Raw genomic sequence first — 20,794 nt, forward strand, 5'->3', positions numbered from 1 at the left:
AAAGACTGTGGGAAGGGAGATATGATCTTATGTAAGTTCATAAGGGGAAAAAAAATCCAAACTGAACCAAACCACTGTCTCTATTGAATCCAGTGGGGTTGATAGGTTAGTAGATATAGTATGGCAGTATCACTATTCTGGGAAATATCCCACAGGTTCCAATATATCTGTCATTAGTCAAAAGACTGCAGGAAACAACAATGAAAGCAATGCAATTTGAACCATTTATTTCAATAATTGATTGACTGCAGTATCTACAGCTCAGTCTTCCAACCCATAACATGGATTTCCCAAGCAGTTTAACAATCAAAATTTTAAATATATAAGTATGAAATATCAGTTAATTTTAATGATGTTCACAACAGAATGAAAGATACGCAAATATTTTTATAAAATTTTTCTCAGTACCAATATGGAGGAAAACAAGCAAGTTGTCCTTAGAAAAACATAGTTTAGATGAGATCTTATAGAAGCCATTATTTTTGACACTGAAACAAAACATTGCACAACTGAATGTTTGGCTTTGAATTGATCAAGGAAATCTACTACTGTTCAGCATAACAGAAAGTATTAGAAGAACAAATAAATGATTTCAGAAACCTATGGTAATCTATTGGCTTGCATTCTTGCACAATGTACCATTTTGCATCCAACTCTCCTTAGGGCTTTGTGGACTTCTTGGTTTCTTAAACTGTAGATTAAAGGGTTGATCAGAGGAGTCAAGACAGTGTAGAAAATGGAAAAAACTTTATTGAGATCTCTCAAACTGGGTGTATCTGGCAAAATATAAACAATTATTAGTGCACCATAAAAAAGACAAACCACCATGAGATGAGAAGAACAGGTGGAAAAGGCCTTCTGCCTTCCAGTAGCAGAAGAAATTTTTAGAATTGTGGCAATAATGCAAATATAGGATATTAGTGTAAGTAGAAATGGAGTGACAGTGAAAATGACAGTCAAGAGGAACGTAACAAGTATAACTAATGTTGTGTCACTACATGAGAGTTTTTCAAGTGGAATCAAGTCACAAAAATAATGATTTATAACATTAGGGCCACAGAATGATAACTGAGCCAACAGTGATATTGTTAGGCAATTAGCTAGGAAAGAACCAATCCACACTCCAGTCATGATCTGGACACCAAACATCCCATGCATGATGGAACTATAGTGTAGAGGTCTACATATTGCCAGATATCGGTCAAAGGACATGACTGCCAGGAGATAAGTCTCTATACAAACACAAGAACCAAACAGATAAAATTGGACCATGCATCCAGTAAAAGAAATAGACTGTTGACCAGTAAACAAATTGGTCAACATCTTTGGTATGATGATTGAACTATAACAGGTCTCCAGGCAGGACAGATTCCCCAGGAAAAAGTACATGGGTGTGTGAAGATGGTGGTCAGCTATAACTAGCAATATAATGAGGAGGTTCCCAGTTATTGTTGCAAGATATATCATCAGGAATAACAGAGAAAGAAGAGGCTGTAACTCAGGGAGAGTTGCAAAACCCATAAGGATGAATTCTGAGATTGTTGTTTGGTTTCCTGTCTCTGTGTTGAACATTTCTTCTATTCAGTAATTCTCAAAGTCTTATTTTTCTTCTGTATATCCCTTGTTGATGGGATCCATGACAAGTCAGTTGAGTTCTAGAATATTAAATGAATTTCAAAATGTAAGTGCATGTATAATTAGGTTATCCAGATAGAACTTCCCCCACGCTTACCTTTCAAGGTAATGAGACTTTAAATAGATTTGCAGAAGTATTGCTGAAGCCACTTCATGGTGACATCTTGTGTCTTAAAAGTAGCTTCGTGTCATTTCATGGAGGGGATAATACTTTGTGACTTGATTCTATTTAGAAGCCTAGATTTAGGAAAATAGAGCCTCAATTTTATCAGAGGATTTTCACTGTAGGTTTGCTGAGTTCACTTTCATTGTCTCACAAAGCTACTAGGAAAACTTTATGCTTTCAGTGTAACTGAGGTATATGCCTACCATGATAATTTTAAATTTCTCTAGATAGTAGACTTGTGAAAATCTGAATCATTGAATATGATCTAGGGCTAATAGTTGGACAATGGTAAATGTTCCTTGATATACTTGACATTCACACATACTTGTCAGTTGGACCAAAATGCTGATGCTGGAAGTTGATCTGTCATGTTTTCTATCTAATAGAATTTCTGCTCAGGTTAACCAGTATTAATAGGCTAATATTCCAGTTGTTCTGCTCTTGAGAAGATCAAGTATAGCTCCATTAAATCTGTTCACATAGAACTTTAGTTGCCCCATAACATGGTAACAATAATGTTAGTGGATGCTGCTAGTGGGATAATATTGCTTCCTTCCCACCCTCTTAGTGATACATTTATTTCATTGTCTAATTTATTACTGTATTTTTAAATGCTGGTTAATGACCATAATAAATTTTAACTAATGTGTTTTTTCCATTTATATGTTACATTTCAATACACACACACAGGCACACACAAGATAGATAGATATTAGTGATCCTGCCCTTTTTCTTTATTTTTTTACAGATATTTAAAAATAGAACCAAGAAGAAAACAAATTTTTAAAAAATGAAAAGGAGAAACAAAAAGAAATAAAATAAAACTTGCAAGCACATAGAATTGAATCAATATTTTCAAAGAAATTTTAAATTAGGACTACATATAAGATTATTTTAACTGTTGCTGAAATTAAATAAAATATCATTAGCAAAAATAGCCAAGAAGCAAAAATAGCCAAAGAAGACATTTGGGCATTACAGGAATAGAGGAAAATAAAAGTTTGCTTTACAAATACGAATTATATTAACACCAAGTTTTGCTTTGGTGAAACAATGGTTTCTCATTTAGAGAAAGTTTTGAAGTATCTTTATTTTGCAGATAAAAAAATCAGCAAATAGATTAGCTCTTACCTGCAACCATTCCCTGTATAGGTGATTTTGATCAATAACCAAGGATTGCTCTGAATTTTGAAGGTCAAAACTAGATGTTCAACACACTGAAAATATTTCAGACAATTATATTACTTCACATAAGCCAGGGCACTTGTCCTAACAGCCAGGAAACACGCTGAGACAAGGAACTGGTCTCTAATGTTTATTGCTAGTACATAACAGGAATCCTAACAAACTGAAGAAGCGTGGGAAAAACCCAGACATATAACCCCAAAGGTTAAGGCGGTCCCGATCTGTGTCTCTTTGAATGGCTGACCAATTCCTCAGTGCTACGCATGCGCTTAACAGTCTGGATGGGAGCCCCCTGCTCGCCATCCTTACTCATGACAGCACTTGCTGATTTGCTCTTTGAAAACCATTTATGATGCAACCTGCTTCATAAACCTTGAGGATCTGCTAATTCATTATTTCCCATGGGACTGCTTTGCTACAAATACACCCCCTGCAGGAGTGCAAAAAGTGTGGCTCAGGGCTTCTAGGCAGTCTATTAGAATCTCTCATTTAGCCCTTTTAGAGTGTGTAGGGAAAAAAAGTTCTACACCTCAGAGAATTTACCTTGAACTGTCACATTTTTTTTTTATATTGAGAGATGGGAGAATCATAAATTTTATCTAACTTAGAGGAACATGACAGCCTAACCAGTACAACATAGATGATATTCTAGAGGTGATGGATTTGTCCCTGGGGGAGCTAGGGATGTTGACGACCGACAGGAAGCTCTGGCGTGGGCTGGTCCATGAAGTCATGAAGAGTCGGAAGCGACTAAACGAATAAACAACAACCAGTACAACACAGCAGAGAACACAAAATGTAGAAACTCCAAGATATTACCTGAAGCTTTAAGAAAATCAAAGGAAAATACATTTCTTGAAGTTCACCAATAAGATTAACCTGGAATTATATCTACAATATTATCAATAGGACTGTGTAGCGTTCCAGATTTTTTGAAAGTTCAGAAACAAAATTGGAAAGGAATGAGGGAAGAGATTCATTTTCAAATTTCCAGTGCCAATGACCAATCATTGGTTGTTTCAGTTTTCATTCTTCTGATTTTGTGCAACTATATCTCCATATTCTGTGCACCACTTTCTGTAGACAGTCCCATATATTTTGGGTGTTTGTATATCACATTTAAGGTTTATAAATGATGAGCATTCTGCTCTTGTGTGGTACATACATCCCATGCATCTGTCCTAAAGTGCCTATGAAACATAGCTTTAAACTATTTATTTATTTGATTAAATAATTAATCAAATTTATTTATTTATTCATTTAATTTGTCCCTGCCCATCTCCTCCCATCAGGGGACTCGGTGGTTTACAATAACTGATTAAAACAACAACCATACAATACAAATAGAATATATAAATATAAAATTACTCAAATAAATATAAATAAGAGCAAAAAAGTAAAAAAGTCCAAGTGGCAGGAGAATCTAAAACCATCCAAGTGTGGGAGGAGTGGTCTATAGCAGTCATCCCCATGCAGATCTATTCCTCTCTCCGCCCCAAGCGAGATGGCAGAGCCAGGTTTCCAGACTCCTCTGGAAGGCCAGGAGTGATGGGGCCAGTCTCATCTCTGGCTCAGGATGTTCCATAGGGTGGGAGCTACTGCAGAGAAGGCCTACTTCCTGGACCCTGCCAAATGGAATTCTCTTACAGACAGGGTCTGCAGCATGCCCTCTGTGCACGATTGGGTGGGATGGGCTGATGTAATGGGGAAGAGGTGGTCCCTCAGGTAACCTGGGCCCATGCCATGTAGGACTTTAAAGGTAATAACCAACACCTTGAATTGGACCCAGAAGCAAACTGGCACCCAATGCAGCTCACACAGCAGTGGTATTACATGTGCCCTTCTAGGGCCACCAAAAACAGCCCATGTGGCTGCATTCTGGACCAGGTAAAGCTCCCAGATACTCTTCAAGGGTAGCCCCATTGTAATGGTTGCCTACTCCAATATACTCAGTCTCACAAGCCCGAGCTTTAAGATAACTGATTTATTAAAGGAATAGTGTGCAGATACAGACAAAGCTGAGAATAAACCAAAAGCGCACAAAATACAAATCAAATACTGTTGCTTCAGTCCAACTCCGCCCCATGCCTCATCGTAGCAACCACCCCATCCCAGATGTCAACCATCGTCATACACCGGCCTGGGAAAGTAACCTTGAATAGAGTCACCAACCCAAACATGCATTCCAGAGATTACAGCCTCGCAGGGCTGGAAATTTCCAACAGGGAAACATGGATTAGAAGAGTGACATGTGAAATGTTACGATGTATACAGGACATTGAAATGGAGAACATGACATCCATGTAGAGTGCATTGCAATAGTCTATATGAGAGATAACAAGGGCATGAGTGAATGTTCGAAGGGCCTCCTGATCCAGGAAGGGGCATAACTGGTGCACAGCATGTAGCTGTGCAAAGGGTCTCCTGGCCATGGCTGCCACCTGCTCTTCAAGCAGGAGTCGGGAGTCCAGGAGGACCCCCAGATTACACACCAGGTCTATCTGGGGCTGTGCAACCCCATCCAGAACTACAGATGATAATGTACCAGATATGGAAGAGCCATTAACCCACAGCCACTCCATCTTACCAGGGTTCAGTTGAAGCCTGCTGTTCCCCATCCAGACCCCTACAGCCCCCAGACACCACGAGAGGGCAGTCATAGCATCACTTACCTCACCCAGGATGGAGATGTACAACTGAGTATCATCAGTGTATTGATGATACCTCAGCCTGTGTTGATGGATGATCTCACACAGCAGTTTCATGTAGATGTTGAAAAGGAGTGGAGAGAGTACCGAATCCTGAGGCACCCCACAAAGAAGGGTCCAAGGGTCAGATCTCTCGCTCCCAATCACCACTGATTGGGACCAGCCCTGGAGGAAGGAGGTGAACCAGCGTAAAACCATGCTGCTCACCCCCAACTCCCTGAGCCGACCCAAAAGGATACCATGGTCAATGGTATCAAAAGCTGCTGAGAGATCAAGAAAAGCAAGGATGGATGCACTGCCACCATCCCGCTCCAGTCATAGATCATCCATAAGTGCAACCAATGCCATTTCTATCCCATAACTGGGCCTGAAACCTGACTGAAAGGGGTCTAGATAATTTGTTTCCTCCAGGACCCTCTGGAGCTGCAAAGCCACCACTTTCTCAACCACTTTCCCCAAAAAGGGAAGGTGGGAGACTGGACGAAAATTGTCCAGAACAGTAGGGTCCAGTGATGGCTTCTTGAGGAGGGGGTGCACCAATGCCTCTTTAAAGGCAGCTGGGAACACCCCCTCTCCCAAAGATGTATTACCCATCACCTGGATGCAACCACATGTCATCTGCTGGGCTGCTTTTACCAGCCAGGAGGGGCATGGATCTAGATGGCATGTGATGGCATTTACTGTCCATAGGACCCTGTCCACTTCCTCAGGTCCCACAGGATCAAACTGTTCCCAGATAGTTGGGTAAGCATGTTCCCCTGGTATCTCTCCAGACCAAGCCTCATGCCTTGAGTCTAACTTGGAGTGGATCTGAGCGATTTTGTCCTGCAGATGTTCAGTAAATTCCTCTGCACAGCCCTGTAAGTGGTTCACTGAGCCCAACTTCCCAAGAAGGGATCGAGTGATCTTAAACAGGGCCATCAGGTGGCATTCTGTGGATGCAATAAGAACAAAGAGGTTTTGAAGCTTTGCCACTTTTATTGCCACAAGGTAGGCCTTAATAGCAGCTCTAATGTGTGTTTGGGCGAATTCGGTCTTTATCTTCCTCCAGCGGCCCTTTAGGCATCTCTCAACACTCTTCAGAACCCTCAACTCCTCCTTAAACCATGGGGAGTGCTGGGTTTGATGGGACAAAAGAGGCCACACAGGCACAATCCTGTCCAAGGCCCCATCTACCTCCCTATTCCAGGCTGCAGCTTGGGCCACCACTGGACCATGCAGCAGATCCTCGGGTATAACCACCAGTTCCCTCTGAAACCCTACCGGGTCTATCAGTTGCAGGGGCAGACCAATCAAATAGCTCCTGCCTCCCTGTGGAGGGGGGTGGCATAAAAGAATCTCAGGGCCACCAGGGCGTGATCTGACTATGACAATGGGGACAGCTGTAACTCCCCTCCAATCACATTGCCACTGCTCCAACAAGAAAACCAAGTCCAGGGTGAGACCACTGTCTTGAGTTGGGTCCCAAATTATCTGGGACAAGCCCATGGCTGCCATGGTAACCATGAACTCCTGAGCCACCTCTGAGGCACGCCCCAGGGATAGCAGGTTGAAATCCCCCAGAACCATAAGCCTGGGAACTCCACAACCAGCCCTGAGACAGCCTCGAGCAGCTCAGGCAGGGAGCTGCTATGCAGCAGGGAGGCTGGTACAGTAGTAGCAACACTCCCAACTGTTATCAGGAACCCAACTTGAAGAACAGGGTATCATGAACTCTGGAGGTGAGCAGGAGGAGGAGGTACTCATACAGAGGGGAAAATCCATGCGTAGTAGAGATGAGTTAAGTTGTCATTCAAAGAGACACAGAACAGACCCACTGTGACATTTAGGGAATATAAGTCTGGGATTTCCCATGTTTCCTCAGATTGGTAGGATTTTCTGTCTACATTAGCCTTAATAAACACTAGAGACTAATTCCTTGTCTCAGTGTGGTTTCTGCCAGTCAGGACACAGGGTCTTACAACCGGCCACTTGTGGAGGAGCGGCCATGAAGGCCACCAGAGACTCTTGGATGACAACTGCCACCCCTCCCCCCTGCCCTGGGAACTTGGCATATCATACACCCAGCTGGGCACATTTCCGAAAGGGGCTTCCCCCACTTTGGGGCCCAGCCAGGTCTTGGTAATACACACCAGGTCTGCCCCCTCCTCAATGATCAAATCACATATGAGGGGGGCTTTTTTATTAACTGACCTGAAGCAACAGCCAGAGACCAGGGCCCCTATGGATCTGCTGCCCAGGGTCTGGGGCAGAGCATAGAGGGGTGGAACACGCCACTGGTAACAAATACCAGGGGAGTCTTCCCTGAAGATGGCTTGCTCTCCAGCTCCCACCATAACATCCCCTACCCATTACCACCTCAATAATGTGCCCTACCCTACAGCCCCCAGTGACTCCTAATCCATTAGCCCCCACTCTTGGACCTCTGGAGTCTCTGGCTCGAAATAGGGATCCCTCCATCCATTCATCCATCCTTATTCACAATCACCCACAGGGTGATGGTGGGCTCTCCGGCGCACCAGCTCTCACTCTCGGCACCATCAGAGCCAAAGCATCACCCCTGCCCATTTGCTATGCCCCCCCCAACTCTCTCACTGCTCAACAGTGGGGGACAGGCATTCATTTCTCACCTACCCCCTGTCTCTCACTCAGGGGGTGAGTGCTCTTTTACACAATGACACACAATTAGGGAATTATACAAATGCAAACTATAATAAATTGTATTAATTAATTAATAAAGAGAGCAGTGGTTAAGTCACCAGGCTGGAAACCAGGAGACCGGGAGTTCTGTTCCTGCCTTAGGCAGGAAAGCCGACTGGGTGACTTTGGGCCAGTCACTCTCTCTCAGCTTACCTCACCGCACAGGGTTGTTGTGGGGAAAATAGGAGGAGGAAGGAGTATCAGGCATGTTCCCCACCTTTAGTTATTTATAAAAATAATAAAGGCGGGATACAAAATCTAAAAACAAAAAATCCAGCAAAGGACTAAATAATATTCACAACAGAAACAAAGAATATTAGCACTAAGAAAACAAAAGGGTTTGACCTGACTTATTTATCCAAGCAGATCTTATTAAACTGATAGAAGATCTTACATACTGTATATCAAACTTACATACAGATATATATTATATTTAGTATTAATATATTAGAAACATTTGCACTTTTATTATGGTTCTGAAACCATAATTTATTTCCTTGGAGAGTTTTGTTGGCTTTTTTACTCTTCTTTTCTAACAGACCTTGATAGATAGCTATGCCCATAGAAAGATAAGGTGTACATTCCAAAAATAGCTTCTCCAGAAGAAAGGTATTGTTTAATAATGGTCAAGGGGCCCTAGCAGGGATGGAAGGAAGTTCCTAATATGGAATGATGCTCAGGTGGAGTATGGGTAACTATACTCCAGTATAGTTATACCCAGTAAGGGGTGGTGTCCTAAAGGAGGAATTGAATGGAATGTATATAATGTGCTGTAAGGAGTGGGTCCTATGCAATCACCCACCTAACAGTTTGTGAGCCAGGTAAGGAAATGAAAAAAATCTAACAAAACTTATTAAACTTCTAAGGTCAACTGAAAAGAGGCCAGCACACCTTCCTAATTAAAGTTCTATGATTTGTATGACAAAACAAAGATATATACACATTTAGGTGTTTCTGTCAGAGAAGTAATGTAAAAAAGAACATTCACCACAGACTAGAGTTGATCAAGAAGATCATGCAGTTGGAACTCAATGTAATTAATAAAATAATCATGGACTGTAAGCAGTGATGATGCCCAAATAGGGCAATAAATAGAGATGCAATTAATGTTTGCACATACATATATAAGTGAATGAAAAATCACAGGGCCTAAATTTTCTGCCTCCTGGTACCCCCCAGATACTGTATGTTGAGACTTTCTGTTTCCAGAAATTTCAGCCAGCACCGTTTATTTATTAATTTATTGCATTTGTATGCTGCCTGCTCTAGGGATTTACAATACTTTAGTTTACAATAATTAAAAACATAAGAGATAAGACATATTAAAAAAACACACACACACACAACACTTTATAACAGTAACCGCTCATGCTGCTGTACTGTATGCCTAGGCAGGATTCTCCTTCCCAAAGTCCTTGTAGAAGAGCACAGTTTTTACTGCCTTCCTAAATGTTAACAGTCTGTGGGTCATTCTGATTTCAAGGAGAAAGTACTGATAGCTGATCCACAGTCATCTGGATACTGCCAGTTTGGAGAAGTCTGGCCCAGTACATGAATTAAATCTATACTGTTTCAGTCATCTGTGGAAAACAAATTTATACTTTGCTGTAGTGCAGTTTGGAAAGTACTATTGTTTTTTTCACCCACCAAATTTCTATTAATGAAATATATTATAGTAAAGAAGATAATTCATTATAGAAATTGTTAGACTAAAATGCAGAAGCAATTATTATAAATCATGACAATAGACTGGTTCACATCCTTCCATATTGTATCACTTTGCATCCAACCCTCTTTAGGGCTTTCTGGACCTCTTGATTTCTTAAACTATAGATGAGGGGGTTTATCAGAGGAGTCAAGACAGTGTAGAAAATAGAAAATACTTTATTCAGATCTTTCAAAGTGGGTGCATCTGGCAACATATAGACAATTATTAGTGTACCATAAAAAAGACAAACAATCATGAGATGAGAGGAGCAGGTTGAAAAAGCCTTTTGCCTTCCAGTGGCAGAAGTTATCTTTAGGATGGTGGTAATGATGAAAATATAGGATGTGAGAGTCAACAGGAAAGGAGTAACAGTAAAAATGAAAGTCAAGAGAGTGGTTACAAGTTCAATCAGGCTTAAGTCACTGCAGGAGAGGTCTTTTATTGGAAGTAGATCACAGAAGTAATGATTTATGATATTGGGGCCACAGAAAGTTAGCCTTGCCATCAGAGATACTGTTATGCAGTTAGCCAGCAAAGAACCAGTCCATACGCCTGTTATAAGTTGGAAGCCAAATTTTGTGTTCATGATGGAAGAATAATGTAAAGGTCTACATATTGCCAGAAATCGGTCATAGGACATGGCAGCAAGGAGATATGTTTCTATACCAACACAAGAACCAAACAAGTAAAGTTGGACCATGCACCCACTCAATGAAATAGACCTCTGACCACTAAACAAATTGACCAACATTTTGGGCAAAATTACTGTACTATAGCATATTTCCAGACAGGACAAATTCCCCAGAAAAAAGTACATGGGGGTGTGAAGGTGGTGGTCTGCAACAACTAGCAAAATGATGAGAATATTCCCAGTCATTGTCACAAGATAAACCATTAGGAAGAACAAGAAAAGGAGAGGCTGCAAATCAGAATTATTAGCCAAACCCATAAGGATGAATTCTAAAATGGTTGTTTCATTTCCTTTTTCTTTATTTTGCATTCCTTCTTTTCAATAATTGTCAAGTCTTATTTCCTTCTTCTGGTATTTTATAAACAGAAGGATGAATTCCATGAAGATTGTTGATCTCTTTTCACTTGGTCCCACACTGATAACCTCCACATCAGACCTAGAATACACATCAAGGGAATTGATTTTAATGTATTATCTAGCCATATATTCTTTATTTCTTGGAGAAGGCAAATTTGAATTGAATTATGCAGCTGGAGGTTTTGCTCACTATATTTTCTTATGAAATCTACGGCTAGGAAACATAATTTACTTATCTACATTAATTCAAAGGAATCCATATTTTTTTTCTACTCATATATGTTTATACATCAGTTAGGAGGAATCTTAAAGTAATATTTTAACTTAGACATCTTCTTGCACATTTCAAGAGTAGGAAACACTTCAGATTTTTTTTAGAGATCCACCTAACAGACAATAGGCTAAAATGATTTATTGGATAAAGCCCAATAAGTTTTGTTCATACAAAACTCTAACTGTGAATTTATGATTTAGGAATTATGACACCTGGATGCACACAGCAAAGTAAACTTTTACAAACAAATAGCAAGATGTGAATTGTTTTATTAGCAAATGGATGTAAATGAGAATTGGATAGGGGATTGTATTAATAAGCTAAGTTAAAACTGGGAAGAGAGTGATCACATCCATCTGTTGTCCTCCTGCCCTTACCATATTATTTGCAATAATAAAACAACAATGGTTTCTCAGTTTAGAGAAGGTTAGCATGGCTATTTCACAGGTGAAGGCTATGAGTGTATGGGTATGAGTGCATTAGCACTTACCTGAAGCTTGTAACCCTTACACTATGGGATAATTCAGGATTCACCATCAGTAGCACACGGTTGTATATTTATGAAAGGTAAACAATGGACTCTGAACAGGTTGGCACTGCTACCACTGCAAAGTTATACTACTCAACTAAACACGCAGAAGAAGTCAGCTATGGGAGTTCCTCCTGATTGGCTGCCTGAAACTAGTTACGATGCAACTAGTTGAATCTCAAGCGGATTCTAATTATAATTCCTCCTCTGTTGGATTATTTTACTAGTTGGCTTTAAAAATTTGAGGATCATAAACCATTAAAAATAATTCTGAATATGAGATGTGTGACGCTGTCCACCAGTTTCTCTGCAATGTGTTTTTTTTCAGCTGTTCCAATTATATATATAAAAAAATCTATCAAAATAACTAGGGATTCTCCAGCTATATTATTCATGTAGATAAGTTTTTGAATATATATCTAAATATTAATAATGTAATATAGTGGAAAATCCATTGATGTTTTGTGGCAACAGATTAATTTGCTAAAGCCCTATTGCAAAATATGTATATGAAGAATTCAAACTTGGAAGCTACATTCTTCTATACTGTTTGAATGAACATGTAGATTCTATATATATTTTTCCTATTGTTATGTCAAATTTTCTTGCTCAAAATCCTTGCCATGTGACTTAAAATGTGAATTTTGAAAGGCAATAAATGTGAGTTTAAGAGAAATACATTTCATACTTTAAATGTAAGTTCTTATTTAAATGGACTTTCATATGGAATTTGGTATGTCCATGTAGGAAAGATCTGTTCATGAAATGTATACCTTTGCTTTAAAATATTTCTGTTAAATTTAACAATTAAAATAATGATAAAAAGGAGAAAGTTGAGATTTAGTGAATAAAATGGTAGCTACTAATGGCATCTGATATGTTCAAATGTTTTGATGAATTAGATATTTGAACTTTCTGTTTTATATTCAATCAGAATTTCTGGTTGTTGTTTTAATTATAAAAAAAGTTGCTGGGACCTACGTTTTTGATTATTGCAGGGATATAATATTCATTATTTGCTGATGCCCTATAGTGGTTATTGTGATGACTGGAATGCTCAGGCACTCATTCAATTACAACTCATAAGCTTTGGCTTAGAAATCTATTTAATGGCATGAAGCTTTCAGTACAGAGAAAAAGTTGAGAATGAAATTTCCCACCCATTTCTACACTTAAAATCTCAATAAGCTCAAATTCCCCCCCTCCACTACCTCTATAGGTATGCACTCCTCCTTCTTGTGCCAGCAGTTGTCTGTAACGGCTTTCTGTGGATGACCATGGTGCTGGACAGTGGTAGTCAAAACAGAATGATTCACACTCCAGGCATGTTCCCCCTCCCTGCTGGTCAACTTGCAAGATCACACGCATTGCACCAAAATGGATGCGAGCACAATAAGAAGTTCTGGGAACATTTGATTGGGGAGCATGACAGTTATTTTAATATATACTTCTAATTTCAGTTCTGCTTCTTCTACCACCCGTCTTCTAGAAAGCTTGATTGAAAAAAGGTAAAAATGTTAGAATATATGTCCTTGATATAATTAAGAAGATAAGGCTGAGAAAAGAAGTTCTGGGGTCCATGTGGCATGCAAATAATAAGTCACAAACTCCTAACTTAAAGCAACTTTGGAACATGGTTATTCATGACATCAAAACCAACTAGACCTGCTTAGTCTTCAAATCAATTACCTGTAGCCACTGATATGTTGCTTATAAACTTACTAGCAGTTGTAGTATGAGGCTATAGAAAATTATTTAAAGGTAAGTAGCTGAGTGCCATTTATTATTCTTATCTCCTCTCCCTATTAATACGTTTCTCCCATTTTTAATAGGAGTGCTGTCCTTCCCAATTGATTTTGGAAAGAAAGTGCAGTGATAAGAAAACCCTACAGTAGAAAAAGGTCAGAGATTAATTTAGTGTCTCGCAAATTTTTAGATGTCTTTGATTTAGATAAGAAGTAGGAAAGTGTAGCATCTTTTGAAGTTGGTCTGAAGCTCCCATTATTCCTGACCATTGGCAAGACTAGTTTGAACTAGTGGATGTGGGACCAACAACTTCTGAAGAGTCTCGCTCTTCATCTTGATTTAGGTGAAATCTATCATAGATTTCAGACTCTTTTGGATTTTCTTTTGTTTGTTTTTCCTTCCCCATCTAAGAATTAAAGTATCTCAGAAGTAAGGTGGAATTTTCATTTGAGGCGTTGTGCTTTGTAAATTACAGGTGACCTATCTGAGCTCAGAAAGTCAAGTTAAGCCTTGTTAAAACTTGGATGGGAAACTGCCTGGGAATCCCACTCTTGTACCCTTGCCATGAAAACTCAGTGGATATCTCTGTGAGGTTACCAGCAGTCCAACTTGACCTGAAGGAGAATTTAGATTTATACCATATGGACACACTGGTGATCAGTATGGAAAGACTAATTAACAATATCCTAGCATAAGTAGACGTGCCACTTTTCCTACTTGAACATTGTTCTGTTGCTCTTATTTGTATTGTAATATCTCCCATGTGAATTTCAGCATAGTAAAAATTGCTTGAGATGCTTGGCAGAACTCCTAGAATTTCTTTCAAGTTAACATTTTAGTACCCAACTAATTTAGCAGGAGATGAGAACCTAATTATGAAAGGAATTTCCCTTCAATACATATAGAGGGATTGCATTTATCTGCCTTAGATTAGCAGAAGGTAGGTGTTTCATCACCAAGTATCTTTCAACATTTAGAGATAAGTTGACCCTTGCTGCATTAGTTTACATTCCATAAATTGTGGATGGGTCAGACCTTTCTGTAAGGTGAAATTCTCTGATTTTAAGAAAAAAAATGTACTAAAAGATTCTTGGCTCAATACTATTTCTTTAAATCAGTAAAAATAAAATATTGCCACACATGTATAATATTTGAACTTATTGTTAGCTATATCTTCATTCAACAATTGTCAGTTGAAAATTAGATATCAGCGCCCAATTTTTCCCCCCATTCTACTCTACCTGGAACTCAAAGGGAAACCAAATTCAGCTGCCCTTTTTGTGACTAACACAGGAATTAACATATAGACTTTTTAAAAAGTGATTTCAAATATGTGTTCATGGAAATAGCTGTGCAGAATCATTGGATGTTTAACTGTGTCCATGTACTGCATCGTAGGAAAATTAAGAAAGATTTTACGATCATCTAAAATAGAAGCTAGGACTTGAGAAGATACAAAACCTACATCTTTGGGATGGAACATGAATGGAACACCACAGAGATCCCACTTAGGAATATAAGCAATTCAGAGGTAAGTCTTTATGTTCCTGACATACTCTATGTGCTGTATTTTGAGCAGAATATATTTCATTTATATAATCTGAGTTTTATGTGGAGACAGAGAGCTATTTCTATCAGTTTTGTAATAACTGAGGAAGAATTTGAAGCATTTCCTTCAAATAAATCCTTTGGTACATATTCTTAAGGAAGAACTGAGGAAGAAAAATAAAAAAGAAAGAGAAAAGAAGTAGCTTCCAATCTTCTTTACAGCAGTTATGAGTACAATTATAAATTTAACTCTTTCTGTATGGTCACATCATAAATCTCTTCTTTCTATAATTTATCCTGTCTAATAATCAAAGCCATAAATCATAAGATCAGTTTTTTCTGTTTCACACAAAAAGTCTATAAGGGATTTCTAATCAGCAGTAAATGTAGATATTGCCCTTTCTCTGATCAAAAAGTCAATTAAGCCCTCTCAGCAAATTCCATCATCTTCCCCAACCATTCCTCCATTGTGGGTAGTGCTGAATCTTTCCATTTTTGTGTGTAAAGTAATCTCACTGCAGTTATCATTTAGAATCCACAAAAATATACTGAGAGCAACATTTGGAATTCATGGAATATCCTCCCAAACTTGATGTTAAATAAAAGAAAAAAAAAACCATTAGTTTGGAATTCTTTTAATGGTACTATTATATTACGGGTAGCCTGTACCATTTTTGAAATCTGTAATGATAAGGAGACCTTCAATTCCAAATCCACAAGACAGTTTTTTTTTTTTAAGTCAACAGAGTGCATAAATAAATCAGTGAACTCATATTTATTTCATTTTAGAGAAGAATTTTAGAAAAGATAAATATATGTCTCCCCATTTTGGAGGGCTTGGAATGGTTAAAGTAGCATTTTGTGTACTACTCAGAAATTAACATACCTGTATTTCTTAGCATTTGGCACCAATGGAAAATTGCATTACTGTTATTCAGTTGCAAAGGGTTAGGAGTTAGAGCCTGGTCAGATGAGCTTATTGCATTGCCCCCCCCCCCCCAATCACATGGAACTGTCAGAAGCAGAGCTGCTGTACTAGACCGGGAGCACATCAAGAAGAGGAGATCCTTCCCCTCTAGGTCCCAATTTGATCAGGGTCCTTGCATTTCTCCTTTACTTTGAAAACACCCAATAATCTTGTGGTTGATAAGATTAGCCCTAAAGTGCAACTTCTAGTCCCAAGGATAGCATTCGAGACTGTGGTCCCCCAAAATGTTTTACATGATCAGAATGGTTTTTAGTTGGGGAGGGGAACCTATAACATAAGGTACGTGTTTCAAACTCTGTGGAGAATATATATATATATATATATATATATATATATATATATATATATATATATAAATCCCTTCTTACCCCTATGAGTGGTATGCGTCTTCCTCAACCTCGGGTCCTCTACCAGAGGCCTGGGAGTTTGAGGGTTCTGCGCAATATCTTAGCTGTTCCTAGCACTGCACTCTTCTGGACAGAGAGCTCTGATGTTCTTCCTGGGATCTCTTGGAGCCAATCTCTAAGCTGAGGAGTCGCTGAATGCCCTGAATGCCCCTACCACCACTGGGACCACTTTGGCCTTCAATTTCCACATCCTCTCTAGTTCCTCCTTCAGGCCCTGGTACTTTTCCAGCTTCTCATTACTCCTGATGTTGCTGTCACTTGTATATATATATATATGTATATGTATATATGTATATGTACATATATGTATGATTGTCATGTTCATCATTTGGATGTGCATGGTACATCGTAACAGTTCGCATGCCAGAGCGCTGACGTGCGTTCCTAGCTGGGAGGGAGCTGCTGAGAAACCTTGCACCGAGCACTCTATCTCTGTGCGCTAAGTAGGAATGTGTTTGGGTTATCTTTTTGTGTCAAGGTCTTTTTGCCCGTTGATCAGCAGAACTCGTTAGGAACACCTGGGAATGTGAATTTGAGATGTTTGAAGGGGGGGTGGGACTTTGTTTGTAACGGGGCTATTTAGTTTGATTTTGGGTGCGCTTTTCTCATTCTCAGCTTTCATTATGTTTTCACTCTATCCTTAATAAAATCAGAACTTAAACTTTGTTTTTGAGTCTGAGTACTTTATTGGGAAAGGCATTCATTACAATGACATGTATATGTGTAGGTGTTTGTGTATGTGTATATATACTGTGTGTGTGTGTGTATGAAAATTGATATTTTTATCTTAAAATATTGGATTTTGGAATCCTCCAATGAGACTGAATGGTAGCAGAAGATAAATATATACAGTATTTCAATGTTGCAACTTTAGTTTATAGCATACACTATTGCATCAATAATCAAGCAGATATAGATTAGAAAGTTTCAATGCAGGCCTGCCTTTCCTTCCTTCCTTCCTTCCTTCCTTCCTTCCTTCCTTCCTTCCTTCCTTCCTTCCTTCCTTCCTTCCTTCCTTCCTTCCTTCCTTCCTTCCTTCTCAGTTTTAGGAAGAGGTGCTTTTTAGTGAAGAATGAACAGTGGAGAACTATGTTTTGGCTAACATCTTTCCTCTCTATGTAACTCTTTGTGCAAGTACTGTACATGTCTCTTTTGAGAGTATATATGTCTGTATTTGTGCATAAGTATGAGAGAGAGAGGCAGGGAGAGAAGGAAGGGATTGCTTTTGGCAGGTGATACAGTTCAGGAAATCTTCAAGAGATGGAATGAAGAATGAAATTGTTTTCCTCTCCATCACTTGTTGTTTAATTTTAAAAGTATATAAATTCACATTTTAAAATGAAAGGAATCAAACAAAATTATACTTTAAAAAATGCAGCAATCCAATTTTTCCATGTATATAATTCAAAGCACACAAATTCCTATACAGTCAATTTCTGATTAGGAAAGCTTTTTTGAAGCCTAAATCTTTGTGTGCAATAAGGCTGAAGAAGATTCTCTTTGCTCCCCTACCGGGAACAGCTGCAACACAGCTCTAGAACCAACTGATGGCAAATGGATTTCTCTTATTACAAATGGTCCCTTCCCAATACCAAGATCTATAGAAAAGTTGCATAGGGGACTTGATCTGAATTAGTCTGTTAGATCTTGCCGGCTGGAGTTGTACTATCACAAATTGGCTAAAATAAGTTTTCATATGTATAATATAAAATGGGGAACTTTGTATATCAAAGACCAGCATCTGAAGAGAGGCCTGTTGTTACATTTCTGTGATGAACTCTTTCCTTCCTGCTCTCCCCAGTCCAGCTGGCCTTTAAAGCATGATTTTTGCTTTTTGGCGCCTTTCACTTCCACTTATTTTCTCCCTTTCCTTTCTGTTTTGCCTCTTTCTCTTCTTCCTCCACCCCTCTCCTCTCCTCTCCTCTCCTCCCCTCTCCTCCCCTCCCCTCCCCTCCCCTCCCCTCCCCTCCCCTCCCCTCCCCTCTCCTCTCCTCTCCTCTCCTCTCCCTCAATTTGCATTTTTCTCCAATGCCTTTTTTAGGGGGAACAAGTGGATCAGGCTGTTATTCTGGGACATCGGGGTGTTCATGGGAGAAAGGCATGGTTGGGCAAGATAAGGAGTGCTTTACTTTGCTCTTTAAATATTTAAAAGTAGTATTTCTATAAAGTTTCAAATTCTAAAAAGTTGGCAAATGAAAAATATTCAGACCACTGTGACAAAGTTTCAGTTAAACTACAGAATTTTTTTGGAATGCATCTGTTTATTTTTTAAACAGTGGCCATTTTCATTTAAGAAAGAAACATTAAAATGTACAGTATATCTCTCTCTTTCTCAAGAGTCCTAGGGTTTTCTAGCCATTTTCCGACCTCACGGGAACAATGCCAGAGAAAGAAGAATTATTTTAGTCATTTATGTTAATTTGCTTGATTTTTTCTTTTTTTTTTTAAATAATACTTTGCCTTTTCTCCCTCTGTCCCACTGAGGTTTTCTTTGTCATCCTGCCCAATTTCTGCAGTGCTGCCCTTCCCATTTAGAATGAGACTGATTGTGACAGAGCAACTGGGAACGTTGGACCTTCCTAGTTTAAAGCTGAACTTACAGTTCAACTTGAAAGGTAACTTAATCTTAAAAGAGTTCTGTTAGGCATCGGCAAAGGAGGGGTGGCAGAGTGCTCCTACTACTGCCTCTTCTACAGGGTCTAACTCTGAGCCAGGCTGCCTTCCTCAAATACAGAATTTCCAAGAAAAGAGATGAGAAGTTCAGCTGATTACTCTTCTGAAGAAGGAATCCTCTCCTGCAATAGCAGAAGTGATAAAGGTGCTATACAATTTATCGGCTGAATGATGAGAAGCAGCGATCTCAGCTCCACCTGAGAAAATCCAACATCTGTAGTCACTGGTCAAGGACACCCAATTTCCCTTCCTTCCTAATCTACTGCCTGAATTCCATGGCTCATTCTGGTTGACAGGTCTTGAGAAGAAGACATGTATATTCAGGTCAATGTACGCAATGTCTCTTTGTGCAAAAGATAGTTATGAAAGCTTGACAAGCCATTTAGATGTACGACACCCAACTTGCATTGGTAAATGGGAAAAGAATTGAGAGCCATGTACTGATTATCATTTAATGGAGCAGTAGTCACCAAGATTAATAACATTCTTTCATTTTTATTTCAGAATCACTTTACTTTCCACCAGCAGGGAGGAAATCAGTCAACTACTACAGAATTTATCCTTTTGGGATTTGGCAATCTGCTTGAACTGCGAATAGTCCTCTTCATGTTGTTTCTTCCTGTCTATACTTTGTCCATTGCTGGAAATCTCCTAATTGTTTCACTGGTTGTAGCTGACCAGCGTCTTCAGACCCCCATGTACTTCTTTCTTGTTAATTTGTCTTGTTTGGAGATCTATTACATTTCAACCATCCTGCCCAGGATGCTGGCTAGTTTTGTAACTGGAGATCAATCTATATCTATCTATGGATGTATTGTACAGTTCTTCTTCTTTGGGGTTTTTGTAGCCACTGAATGCTATCTTCTAGCAATGATGTCTTATGATCGGTATTTAGCAATATGCAAACCATTGCATTACACCACTCTCATGAATGGTAGACTCTGCCTCCTGTTGGCTCTCACATCTTGGATGTGTGGCCTATTGACCAACACTATCATAACATCCTTTCTGCTGGAACTTACCTTCTGTGGACCCAATGAAATTGACCATTTCTTTTGTGATGTATATCCAGTAGCAAATCTGTCCTGCAGCAATACACACTTAGTAAAGCTTGCTACATCTATTTTATGTATTATTGGAACAGGGTTACCCTTTCTGTTAACATTGGCCTCATACATTTGCATTCTTCATACAGTCTTACAAATTAAATCTAAAACTGCTCAACAGAAAGCCTTTTCAACATGTTCATCCCACCTTATTGTGGTGACAATTTTCTATGGGTCAGTATTCCTTGTCTATGTAGTTCCTAAGACTGAAACACTAAAGGAGCTCCACAAGATCTTTTCTATATTTTACACTGTCCTGACTCCAATGCTGAACCCTCTTATCTACAGTTTGAGAAACAGAGAGGTGAAGGAAGCTCTCTTCAAAGCAATCAGAAAATACAGCAACAAAATTTCATAATCTCGTAATGTCATA

General features: G+C 39.1%; 3 protein-coding genes across 3 annotated transcripts; 1 reads left to right on the top strand and 2 right to left on the bottom strand.

The window, feature by feature from the left end:
- Window positions 1-600: 600 nt before the first annotated feature.
- LOC134497281 (olfactory receptor 6F1-like) lies at window positions 601-1,572 on the bottom strand. Its single transcript, XM_063302948.1, has one exon. It carries the CDS (start codon window positions 1,570-1,572, stop codon window positions 601-603), a length of 972 nt encoding a protein of 323 aa, XP_063159018.1.
- An 8,576-nt stretch (window positions 1,573-10,148) lies between these two features.
- LOC134496372 (olfactory receptor 5G9-like) lies at window positions 10,149-11,102 on the bottom strand. Its single transcript, XM_063302104.1, has one exon. The coding sequence runs from the start codon at window positions 11,100-11,102 to the stop codon at window positions 10,149-10,151; it is 954 nt and encodes a 317-aa protein (XP_063158174.1).
- An 8,550-nt stretch (window positions 11,103-19,652) lies between these two features.
- On the top strand, window positions 19,653-20,779 carry LOC134496374 (olfactory receptor 10A7-like). The gene is made up of 2 exons (XM_063302105.1): window positions 19,653-19,703; window positions 19,820-20,779. Exons 1-2 carry the CDS (start codon window positions 19,653-19,655, stop codon window positions 20,777-20,779), a joined length of 1,011 nt encoding a protein of 336 aa, XP_063158175.1.
- The last annotated feature ends 15 nt before the right edge of the window (window positions 20,780-20,794 follow it).

This window comes from Candoia aspera, chromosome 4 (assembly GCF_035149785.1).
Source record: "Candoia aspera isolate rCanAsp1 chromosome 4, rCanAsp1.hap2, whole genome shotgun sequence".
Classification (NCBI taxonomy): domain Eukaryota; kingdom Metazoa; phylum Chordata; class Lepidosauria; order Squamata; family Boidae; genus Candoia; species Candoia aspera.